The 11164-nt window shown below is 40.6% G+C and overlaps 1 protein-coding gene across 1 annotated transcript in view; it reads left to right on the plus strand.

The window, feature by feature from the left end:
- The window catches only part of CD2AP (CD2 associated protein), a 98669-nt gene extending 90785 nt beyond the window's left edge, over nt 1-7884 (plus strand). Inside the window, exons 17-18 of the mRNA XM_081141592.1 lie at nt 873-936; nt 5315-7884. Of these exons, the coding sequence (XP_080997718.1) occupies nt 873-936; nt 5315-5356 (106 nt within the window). The 3' untranslated portion in view covers nt 5357-7884. The remainder of the gene's footprint in view (nt 1-872; nt 937-5314) is intronic.
- Nucleotides 7885-11164: the final 3280 nt, after the last annotated feature.

Here is an 11164-nt window from a genome sequence, read left to right on the forward strand (position 1 = left end):
CTCAAACTATTTCTACAGTACTGTTGAAGATAATTTTCCTAGTATATCGAGAGACTGAAAATGTCCACACTTTTTTATTTAAAAATTGGATCCACTGATGTGTTCATGATGTTAAGTTTTTAATTCCTCCCATTTCTTTTGTTCCCCCCAAAACCAGCCAACAAAACAAAAAACCTGGTTATTTGAATACCAAACAGCAGTCATCAGAAATAGGAAAATTTTAGCAGCACGGAAATTTCTTAAAATACTTTGTGAAAAAGACACACATAGAATATATACTGAGAGTTATGGAGGGAAAAATTGACTCTATAAAGACATAAAAGGGGCACAGAAAAATGAACACATGAGTTAAAGAAGAGGGGTGGTTGGCTGAAGTTTTTTTTATTGGTTTGGTTTGGGGATTTAATATAACATTTAATTTTTTTAAAAAGAGAGAGAAAGAGAAATGTAAAGTCCAGGTTATCTTATTAAATAAACTAATTTGCCTTTGACTGGGACATATTTTGATATTTGTTTTACCAAATTGTTTAGTCTCTTAGAGTGCCCAGCCTGGGAAATGCATGGCAACTGAATATGGGAAATTGCTTCTAAAAGCCAGTTATTATTTCTTATTTTTATCATGAGCTCTTCTGTACTCAGTTAAAAAAAATTTTTTTTAATCTCAGGTAGTTTTGCCATGTTTTGCTGAGTATTAATTGTAATACTGAACCATTCCATCTAGAGATTTTGAAATTTTTCTCAATCAACATGGCTCTCTTCTTTTTAAAGTTTTCCCCATGTTCTGGGATATTAGGCAACACAGAGACTGGTAACATTAGTCAAACAAATGGTTTAATTGAAAGCCTCAAGAGTAATAAAGACTTTATTTTTAGGAGAGAACTGGAAAAACTACGAAAAGATTTGGAAGAAGAGAAGGCAATGAGAAGTAATCTCGAGGTAATTCATTTCTCAGCGTTGAGATTGCAGCCGGCACAAAGCAGACGCGCATTTTCCGCCCCAGCTTGGCGATCGCTTCCACTGCAGATGGTGCTGTCCCGCTTCAGCTGGACACTCCCTGCTGCCAGTGGCCATTTAATTAATCTCCTGTTGACTCCCTGTTGCATTCTGTCATGTGATCGCACCTGCTTCTTGAGCACTAACTCTCGCTGGCAGCGCGTGAGGCACGTGGAGGAAACAGACGTGGTTCTTGCTTCTTAAGAGTGTCTAGTTCTAGACCTTGCGCACTGCAGGCTGCTTTCTGGAGCTAGAGTTCTCTTTTGTTCAGTTGGCCTTTCCTTTTGCTGGGGGCAAAGCTGGGGGTGGGGGTGGGCGTGGTGATGGGATGGCGATAGATTTGCTGACTTGGATTTCTCACCGAGAGCTGACTTTGTAACTGTAATGTCATCATCTTCACTGTGCTGGTGACTGACAGTTTCACTTATTTTCTTTATCTTCCTTAACTTTTTCCCCATCCTCACTGACTTTGGTCTTCATTTGTCATCTTCTTTTCTGCATATGTCAGAGAAGGTGTGTCCTGCCTTTTTCAGAGACTCTTTCTGTATTTTAGCCTCCCAGTTTTTACCTCATTACATACTTACCCATTTCTTCTGTTAGCACAGTGATGGAGAGAACATGGGACTTTCTGTTAAAAACTTGACCTCCTCTTCTGGCTTATTTATACTCATGACTTCCAGTTCTAAACCATGTGTCAGGCTTAACAAGTTTCTGTGCATCATCTCATCAGATACATATAACAACTTGTAAGGATTATTGTTCTCATTTTAAGGGTGAGGAAACTGCGGTTTAAAATGATTGAGTTACTGCTAGTGGAGCTGAAATTTTTAACGGAAGCAGCCAGACTTCAGGACCTTTGCTTACAGGGATTAAGTTCTACAGTTTGAACTTGAGGAAGTCACTGAACCTTATTCCGTTTTAGTTCTTGAAGTGTTGTATGTGAAGGTATTTGATAAATTATCAAAACTCTATTCTTACTCTTATATGCATATCTCTTTTACTGGCTCTTTCCTCTTTCTGTGAAAATGCTCTTATTTTTTAAATCTCATAAAACAAAGAAAAGCCTCCTTTTAGCGCCCTTTTTTCCCCCCTCAGATACCCTCTGGGTCTACGGTAGTTTTCTTTTTTCATTTGGGATTCTTTTATTGCAAACAAACAAAAAACAAGCCTACATTAGCAGTCTCTAATTCTTCACCTTTAATTCAGTCCTAGCATTGAATTCACTCCTGGCATTTTTGGTTTACTGATGGCAACTCCAATGTCTCTGCAGGTTCCTTGGCATTTCACATTTTAACACTGCCACTCTTTCAAGGATTTGCTTGGTTTTTGTGATCCTGTATTTTTCTGTCTTTAACTTCATCTCTTCTTTCTTTCTAGTAACGTAGATGAAGTATTCCCTCAGTACTGTCCTTGGTTGTCCTCCTCTGCGCCCGTGAAGATTGTGGTTAGCTCTAGTGCATCTCCGTCTAAATCTAACCCTTCTTGTCCCATCTTCTATCTTCTGTTTTAGCCATTAGTTTTCCTGGATGTTCCACTGTGAATGTAGACACTTAGCATGTCCCCTATGAAATTTATCATCTTCTTTTCCTGCTCTGATTCTTTTGTTGCCTTTCTAGGATGTGGTACATACTTCTATTCTATTCTTTTCTGATTCCATTCCCTTTTAGGCCTGTTAGCTTTACGTCCTAACCTTTCTCTCCTTGTTCCCACTATTTCTGTCCCTTTCTCATGCTCTTTATCTTCTGTTTAGCTTGCTGAAGTTTCTCTCATTCTTATTTCAAATTAATGTTTCCTTAGTACTTTTAAGAACTTTCTATTAGGCTGAATAAAGTTCACACTTCTCGACTTGGCATATGTCTTTTATGTCCTGATCCTAGTTTATTGTTCTTTCCTCTCTTGCTGATCCTCCATTGTCCCATACAGATAATCATCTGAACTTTTACACCTGTTATATTTTCCTGGATTTTCCTTTTGTCTCGTCTTCTCATGCCCAAGTTCTTACAGATTCCCAAGGCCTAGCTCAGTCACCTTAAGTTGGTACTTCTGATTAAAAATAATTTATGTTTATCCAAACTCATATACTTTATTTTGTAAGAGATTAATAAGTCATAATATATTTTTATTTTATCACTGTTACATTATGTACTTCTTTTGTACTTCTAGCTGTAAGACTGTTGGAGGTAGGACCTATGTCTGTTTCATCTTTGCCCATAGCTTCTAAGCACAATGCTGTGTACATATTAGATAACTTGTAAATTTTTGCCAAATTGTTACATATTAGAGGGTACATGTTAAAAAGGTCTTAAATTCCCCATGTGTAACATAGTAGAAATTGAGAAATTTTAAAAAATGTTTCTTGACTTTTATTCCTTACATTTTATACATACACATTTACATTCATACATGAAAATAAGGTAATAGGTACAGAGGAACTAATATAGTGTTGAATTTCAATATATGATTTAAAATGTCAAAAAAATTATGGCAAGAGTCAAATTAACTTTTTAAAATTTTATTTATTGGTTTGAGAGAGAGATTTGTTATTCTACTCATTTATGCATTCATTGGTTGCTTCTTACATGTGCCCTGACTGGAGATTGAACCTGCAACCTTGGCGTATTGGGATGACAGTCTGAGTTACCAGGCCAGGGCCTGAACTGTTTGTTTTTGAAGAAAGTCCTTTGATTCTGCTTTTCCAGCCAAATCAGCTGTTAGCTTCTCAGTGACTTGTACTATAACTTTTTCCCTAATGGGAAAAGTTTTTACTCTTGTATTTATAAAATCACTCTTCTTTAGGCATTTGAGTTTTAGGATCATATGCCTAAAGGAGAAATTATATTTTCCCCAAAATTAAAAGTAATACTTTGAAATACTATGAAGTTAGCATTATATAGCATTAAATTATACTTAGAAGTGATAAAAATCACTGAAGATCACCAATGAACGTAAAAGAGCTAGATGAGAAAATCTAGCGATGTAATATTTGCCTGATATCTAGACTTATGACAAATAGCAGTCTGTAAGGAGTATCACTGACTGCATATGGGATTAGTTTTCCCACCCCCTCTTCCACCAGTATTTTTCCTTTCTGTTTTCTTTGTACCCTCTTCCATTAAAATTGGTGCAGGTGGTTAGTATAACTTTGTAATAAAGACAATCATAGCATGCTAGGCCACAATTGAGCAATTTTGTCTTCATATAGTCTGAAGACCAAGAATTGGCCCAGTCCAATCTTGCTTCAAGTGTTTAACCAATAATCATATTAATTGAAGAGTAATATCAAGAAAGATCCTGGAATTAACAAACCATTCTTGAATGGTCAGAATCCCTCAGGAGATTGTGAGCATGCTGAATTACAGTTTTTGACTATAGCAAAATGCTCATCGTTTAGTAGTGAGCTATTTGTCAGAGGTTAGCCATAGTGTGTGTTATTTGTGTGGACTGTTGGATAGAGGGATGATGCTATCAAGAGATAGTAAGGCCTAAATATTTCCACATGCCAGGAAAGGTCAAAGATGATCAAAATACTGTATCAATGTGAAGATTATAAAACCGCCTTAGGGCCTTAGACTTCACCAATACAAGTTCTCTGCCACTTGCTAGCATGGAACCATTGGCAAGGCATTTAATCTCTCTGAGCCTCAATTTAGTAGTTTGTAATATATCAAAATAACATAACTCTGTATTTATTGTGATAATTTAATGAATTTTTCTAATTTTCTTAAGTTTCTGAATTGTGAATGTCTGTAAATTGAAGGATACAATCTGCCTACAGGTCAAAATGAATCTTAAATGCATTTCTGGGATTTAAAAATAACTTAATTTAGAACATACTATTTACAGATACAGAAATTGAAACCAAGTGAGATTAAATAATTTACCAACATCACATCGGTTGCAAGTGAAAAATGGAGAACTGAACTCGTCCTTTATGTTTTTTTTGGGGGGGGGGTTGCTGTCTGTACTGTCCACTTGGTTTAGTTACAGGTGTGTGTATAATTCTTATTTGGTTTCAAAGTTCTCGTTCTTTGTAGGGCTGATTTTCTTACAGTTCTTCCAAACACGTCTTAATCTTGTTCCAGCTGAAACAACTGTAGTTGCCTTTGTGTCGTTGTCGCCTGCCATTTAGGAACTTGCATTGTGACATTTTCTTCTGTTGGACTTTGTCTGTACACATCATTGGAAATTAGATTTTAGAATGGAAATCAGCATCTGGAGGCCTGAAAGTATGACCAAATCTTAATGGCATAGGATGAAATAAAGAAATGTTACTAGTGTAAAGATTTCATACCTGCTGCTCAATTTATGTTTTATATTTTAGGTAGAAATAGAGAAACTGAAGAAAGCTGTCCAGTCTTCTTGAAGAGGCACAGACCCAGAATTTTTAATGATACGGGGACTCAGAAGCAAAACTATGAACTTCAGTTGACTTGTTACTTAAAAATAACAAATTCTGATGCTGTGGTAAAGAAATATGAGTATATGAACTATAATATCTATAGAAAAGTAGGGGGAGCGTGAATTTTTTTATATATTTTGTTTTGCCAATATGAGAAAAAAAAGAGGCCTTACTTCTTATGTGCTGGGATTGCAAACTTCTTTTTTAGTTTGCTTGAAAATACTACTGAATCTGTATAAAACGGAAAATTCACAATAGTTTTTTTATTGAAACTTGTAGTATTATTTTTAAAGAGATCTATACTATAAATATGGTGATATCTTTACAAATAATCTGTAAAATATACTATTTGAGAGGGACAATTAGCTTTATAGTAACTCCAGTCACTACTTTTCACATACATTATACATAAGGGATATATACTTTTTTGGTGTGTGTGTGTGTGTATATATATATGTATTCTTTCACTTTTAGCTTCCTACCCAGGATTACACTGTTGTGCCTGTTTGTTTGCAGTGCTGTTTATATTCTGGGCGATGAAATAGGAGTTTCCTAGCTATATACCAGATTACTCAACCGTGCATTTAGTTAATATCTAATGAATTAATCAAAATAATTCTGCTTATAGAATATTTTATATTGCTTGCACTATAGGATTTATAAAATGAATTTAGTTAAGATGTTTTGGATTGTTAAATACTTTTGGGAAAATAGGAGCTCTATTTTAAATTCATTGGGTCTAAAGAGCAAAAAATGTCAATTTAACCCTTACCTTGTGCCTAGAAACTACAGCACATACATATTATGCAAACACCAGCCTTATTGCTGTGCTTTTCTGCTTATTTTTCAGGCTTATATATTACTCATTTCATAATCTTGTGATTTAATCCTCTATACTGCTCCCTCTTGTTTTTAATAGTGTAATATTAGGAAAACAAAACTCAAAACTTTCAGAAGTTCAATGTGCGGTTTCATACTTTGACAAGTTATCATTATGTAAATGCTCAGGTTTTACAACATTTAGTTAACCTATAGACTAAATTGAGTGGTGGAGATATATTTTTCCTTTAAAGTTTTGATCTTACAATTCTGAAATCTTGTGTTAATGAAATTTTGTCACATTTTAAATAAAATAACTGAAGCAGAAAATAATAGAAATTCCAATACATAATTACTTCATGTTAAAGTCCTTGGGCTCTTCTGATGAGGTCACTGCTGAACAAAATTGCTCATTCCTATTCTAATGTTTTTAAATGACTTGTCAAGTGAATGACTTCCTTCTTGTTAAATAAGTTAGATCTTATTTTCTTTTAATGAAAGTCTTCAAGTAGATATAAAAACAGTGTATCCTAAAAATCCTCCTCCAGCTTTCTGTCTGGAAAAATCTGTAAGTAACCCCTCCTCGCTCTAAGTTTCCAACAGATTTCAGGCTGTTCTTAAAGTTTCTGTTGGTCATTTTCTCACTAGCCCATAAAGTCAAGATGGTCATGAGTCTGGAAATACATTTAAAGTATTTGCTTATAAACTTCCTCAGTCAGAATAGAAAAGTAATGAAAGTACTGTCTCTATTTTTCTGCCATTAACCAAAAAGTAAAGAAAACCAAACAAACTCATACTCAGAGGGAAAACTGATAACTTTAATCTAGCAACTTACCAGTATTTGTTCTTGATATGGGAATTCTGTTAATTCTTGTTCATAAAGTTTATAACACAAAATGCTATGTCATAATAATAGCCTTTACTTGGGGATAAATCATTTGCTATGAGTGAGCATAAATGACAGACGAGAGGTGGATAGCACAGACTCTGTCATTGCCAAGTTATTTGTGAATGTATTGTTCAGGAATTGCTACTCTTTGAAACACAATATTACTAATTTTCCTACTTGTGTTCTGATATTAGGAATAGTGTGTGTGTGCACGCGCGCGCCTGTGACCACAAGCTTCTTTCCAAAAGTTATTCTGAAACTTCTTTAGAAAATTTAAGTCTGTAGATAGGAAGGGAAAGTGGGCCTGGAGTAACAGATGGTTCTTTTTTATATGCTTCTTACTGTGATCATAGAAAAAAACCCAAGTGCTCTCTAGGTGTCTTGGTAAACATTTTATGCTTGCATTTAAACTTGAAATGTATGAACAGAATGAGACAATCAGTTGAAACCAGAAATGAGAAGCGTTACAAACTTAATGGCCTTGTTTTGCTATAGCAATAAAATGACCAAGTGCAATGACTTGATTTAGTAAAAATCATCTTTTAGAAGTTGCTGCTATGAATATTTTTAGCCATAAAATTTTACCCTTGTTTTTGCCTGACTTGCCTTTAGTAACTATTATGTAATGCGGTTGGTGGTATGGTATGCTAACATTCCTGGGTGGGTGGGAAAATATATATAAAAACTCAGAAACTCAAAACTCACTGACATGTTTACAGGCGCTGTAAAAAAGCATGCTACTCCTTCAAAAGGAAAAATTAATAAAGAATACTATTGCCAGTCGTGTCAGTCTCTATTGGTTATTTTTCATTAACTTTAGCATATGCTAATTGCAGAGTACAGTGAAAATTATATTACTTTCAGTTTTGTAAGTAAAAGAAATAATGTAAATAGTAAAATGAAAGCATTTAAAGTTCTAGACCCAAGTGATGTTTACTAAACATTTATGAGTCTGTCTTTTCACCTAGAACTGTGAGGTAATATTTTCTACATCAAAGGAATATTGGGGGAATTGGAAATAATTTATATAAAGTATCTTACAGAGTGCTTGGCATGGAGTAGATTTTTTTTTAAATGGAAGCTTTTTTCTCCAAAGCATTTTACAGTGATGGCAATGATGAAGAGAAAGGAGGCCTAGTACTTCCTTTCTTTGGGGGAGATACCCCTTTCATTTGTATTATATTCATAGTGGCGCTGCTACTATCTTACAGATTCTATCTCCTTGGCCACACAGTGACAGGCAGAAGGGAGAGTACTTTGCCCAAGTTGTGTTGACTTAAGAGACTGAGATTTTAAAATTTTGAAACACAAAGAGCTAGTCTCAGCATGGGAGCTCTCCGCAGTTCTATTCATCGGTCACCTGGAAAAAAGCTGATTTGAAAGAACTCATTTAATATTGCGAAAAGAGATGGAAACAACCCACAAGGATTTTAAAAACATTACAAATCATTCCTGAGCCCCACCTACCCATGCATTACTTGGATCCTTAAGCGTAAACTTGCTCATAAATTTGGGCTCCTGAACTTACAGCCAGAAGCCCTGGTAAATATGAAAAGCAAGGGAGAGTGAGGAAGACATCAAGGCCTATGCACCCGCGTTGGAAACAAGCCGCGTGCGGACTCCAGGCTTCCTAGAATCCGCTGTAAGAACTGAATCAGGAGTAAGACACCACTGCGGTGCGCCAAACCTCGGTGGAATACAGCTCACCTCGGGATGGGGGCAATCAAGGTACTTGGTCGGCCGGCTGGAGGGGGTGGCTGCTGAGGCAGAGTTGGGGGGCGGGGCGGTGCTGCGCCTGCTCTACCACTTGCGGGGCGCAGGCGGCAACTGTTGTCAAAACGTGACCCCGAGCGCCCGCCTTTCGCCCGCATTTTCCACCGGGTCCCGGTGCTATGCGCGGGCTCCCGCTGCTGCGCGCCTGGCGCGTGACCGGCCGCCGCACTGGCGCTGCTCTCGGGCGGCACCTGCCGCCGCACCTGTCGCCGGGTCGCTGCCGCAGGTCAGGCTGGCCGGTCCCCGAGCAGGGCGCGTGCGGCGGACGCGGGAGATCTCCGTGGGTGGCGGCGCTGTGCCTGCTCTGGTTAAGCGCTCAGCGCAGGCGGCCACTCTCAACACGGTGGTCCTGGGCACCCTCCTGTTCCCGGTGACCTTGTCTCTGTGCCGCGCACTGGCGCTGTGCGCCTGGTTCGCGTCCTGCCCCCACCACACCCCGCGCCGCAGGTCCAGGCGCTCGGCAAGCACCCACTGCCCGCCCCCTGCCGATGCTCGGGCAGGATTGCGGGGTTCGGGGAGCGGGACGCAGGTGCAGCGTGTTGACACTGCAGAACGGGATGGGGGGGGGGACGCGCAGTGCTGTGCCTGCCCTGGTAAGAGCTCAACTGACCCCAAACATTGTCCCCCTGCCCCCTGCACCCGCCCCCTGCGCCACCGGAATTTCCCGAATGCGTGGCTGACCGGCTCCCGCAGCTCGCTCGCCGCCCCGCCTTCCTCTCAGACGTCCGAGCTCTGTGCCCTGCGGCGGGCGGTCAGTAAGCAGCAGTTTGCGGCTTCGTTTGCGGCTCTGATGGTCCTGCTTCTGCTCCAGACGCTACAGAGAGCTTCGGGTCTCACTCTGCTCTTCAGGTTGCCGAGCGGCTCCCACCGCCTTCCTCTTAGACTCAGGCGTCTCTTCCTCTGGATTCCTTCAGCAGCACCTCCTGTGAGGTTAGAGATGTGTCCTGTGGGGAAGCCACACCGCTCCCCACTTTCTCCAGGGAATGGCCTGAGCCGGAGCCAAGGCCACCGAACCAGGAGGCCATGGCTGCGGGTCACAGGACTGACCTGCTCTGCTCTGCCAAAAGCCTCCAGGGCAGTTGGACAGGCCACCAGCCGTCCAGGAATTGCTGTGCGGGTGGGGCTAGGATCCAACTGCAGTGCCCCGTTGCTGGGCAACGCCTGAATTGGGGACCTTCCAGCTGGGGGCACCTGGGAAGGGGGAGGCCTGGCCTGGGCCTGACAAGGGGCCCTTCTCCAGTGACTCTGCCCTGAGGACGCTCCTCTGTTTCCTCTGTCTCAGAAAATGCACATTGCCTTTGGCTTTCTGGTCACACAGCTTAGGTCCTGCAGCTTGTGGTTTCCACGCCATCATTTTTTTTCATTTGAGGTTGAATTCGCACAATGATGCCCATCCTTCTTAAGAGCACAAGTGGACCCGTCTGAGCCAATGTCCACACCTGGGCAGTGGCGCCTGCACTGGTCACCTTTCCATCACCATTTATGTTGCCCACTGTTGCAGAGCTGTCAGTAGTGAGGGTTGTCTCAGTCGCCCTACACATGGGCTTGCCAGGCTCGCTCTGACCACTGATCTAGAAACGGATAAGTTGATGAACATTTGCTGTGTTTGTAGGTGACACCAGATTGGAGGATATGCTTGTTAGAATTGGAAAGCTTAGCAAGGAGTAAGACTTGGGGCAGAGTGGGTAGGAACTACGCGGGACTTTTGGTTTGGTGCCATCTGAGGAGGGAAGCTGGTGGAACACATCGGAATGTTAATGGAATGATGCATTTTAGAGGGAGAAGGGATGAGGCAGTGAGTAGGAAACCTTAAGGAATGCTGCCCTCGAGGAAGTCTGAGGCGAAGGGACAGAGCTCCTGGGAAGGGACACGTTTTGACAGGAAGACAGGAGGGAAGGAAAAGGTGGGGGTGGATGCAGGGGGTTTGTGGTTTGGAGGCGAGAAGTGGGTAGAGTTACATCCGATGGTTATGGTTTCTGTTTTCTCCGCAAAATGTCAGGTGGCGTTGATAACGTGAGGGGTGGGGAGAAGTTTTCTCAGTGCTTTGGAGAGAGCGAATGTACTAGTCGCCCAGGATCGTGGGAAAGCGAGCCTGCCAGTGAATCACAGCAGGATTGCTTTTAAAAAACAAGAAGAAAATACAGCAGCTTGACAGCCGCCTATCCCAAAGAAGCCTGTTCGAGCCGACGCACATTTAATGTGAGTCCAACCTCATTGTAGCCACTGTCTCCGGAGGTGGTCAGCTCTACGTTACTGGAAGTGTTTCACCTGGAAGTCTGGTCTACAAGGCC

Source organism: Miniopterus schreibersii (genome assembly GCF_964146895.1).
Source record: "Miniopterus schreibersii genome assembly, chromosome: 6".
Taxonomy (NCBI): Eukaryota; Metazoa; Chordata; class Mammalia; order Chiroptera; family Miniopteridae; genus Miniopterus; species Miniopterus schreibersii.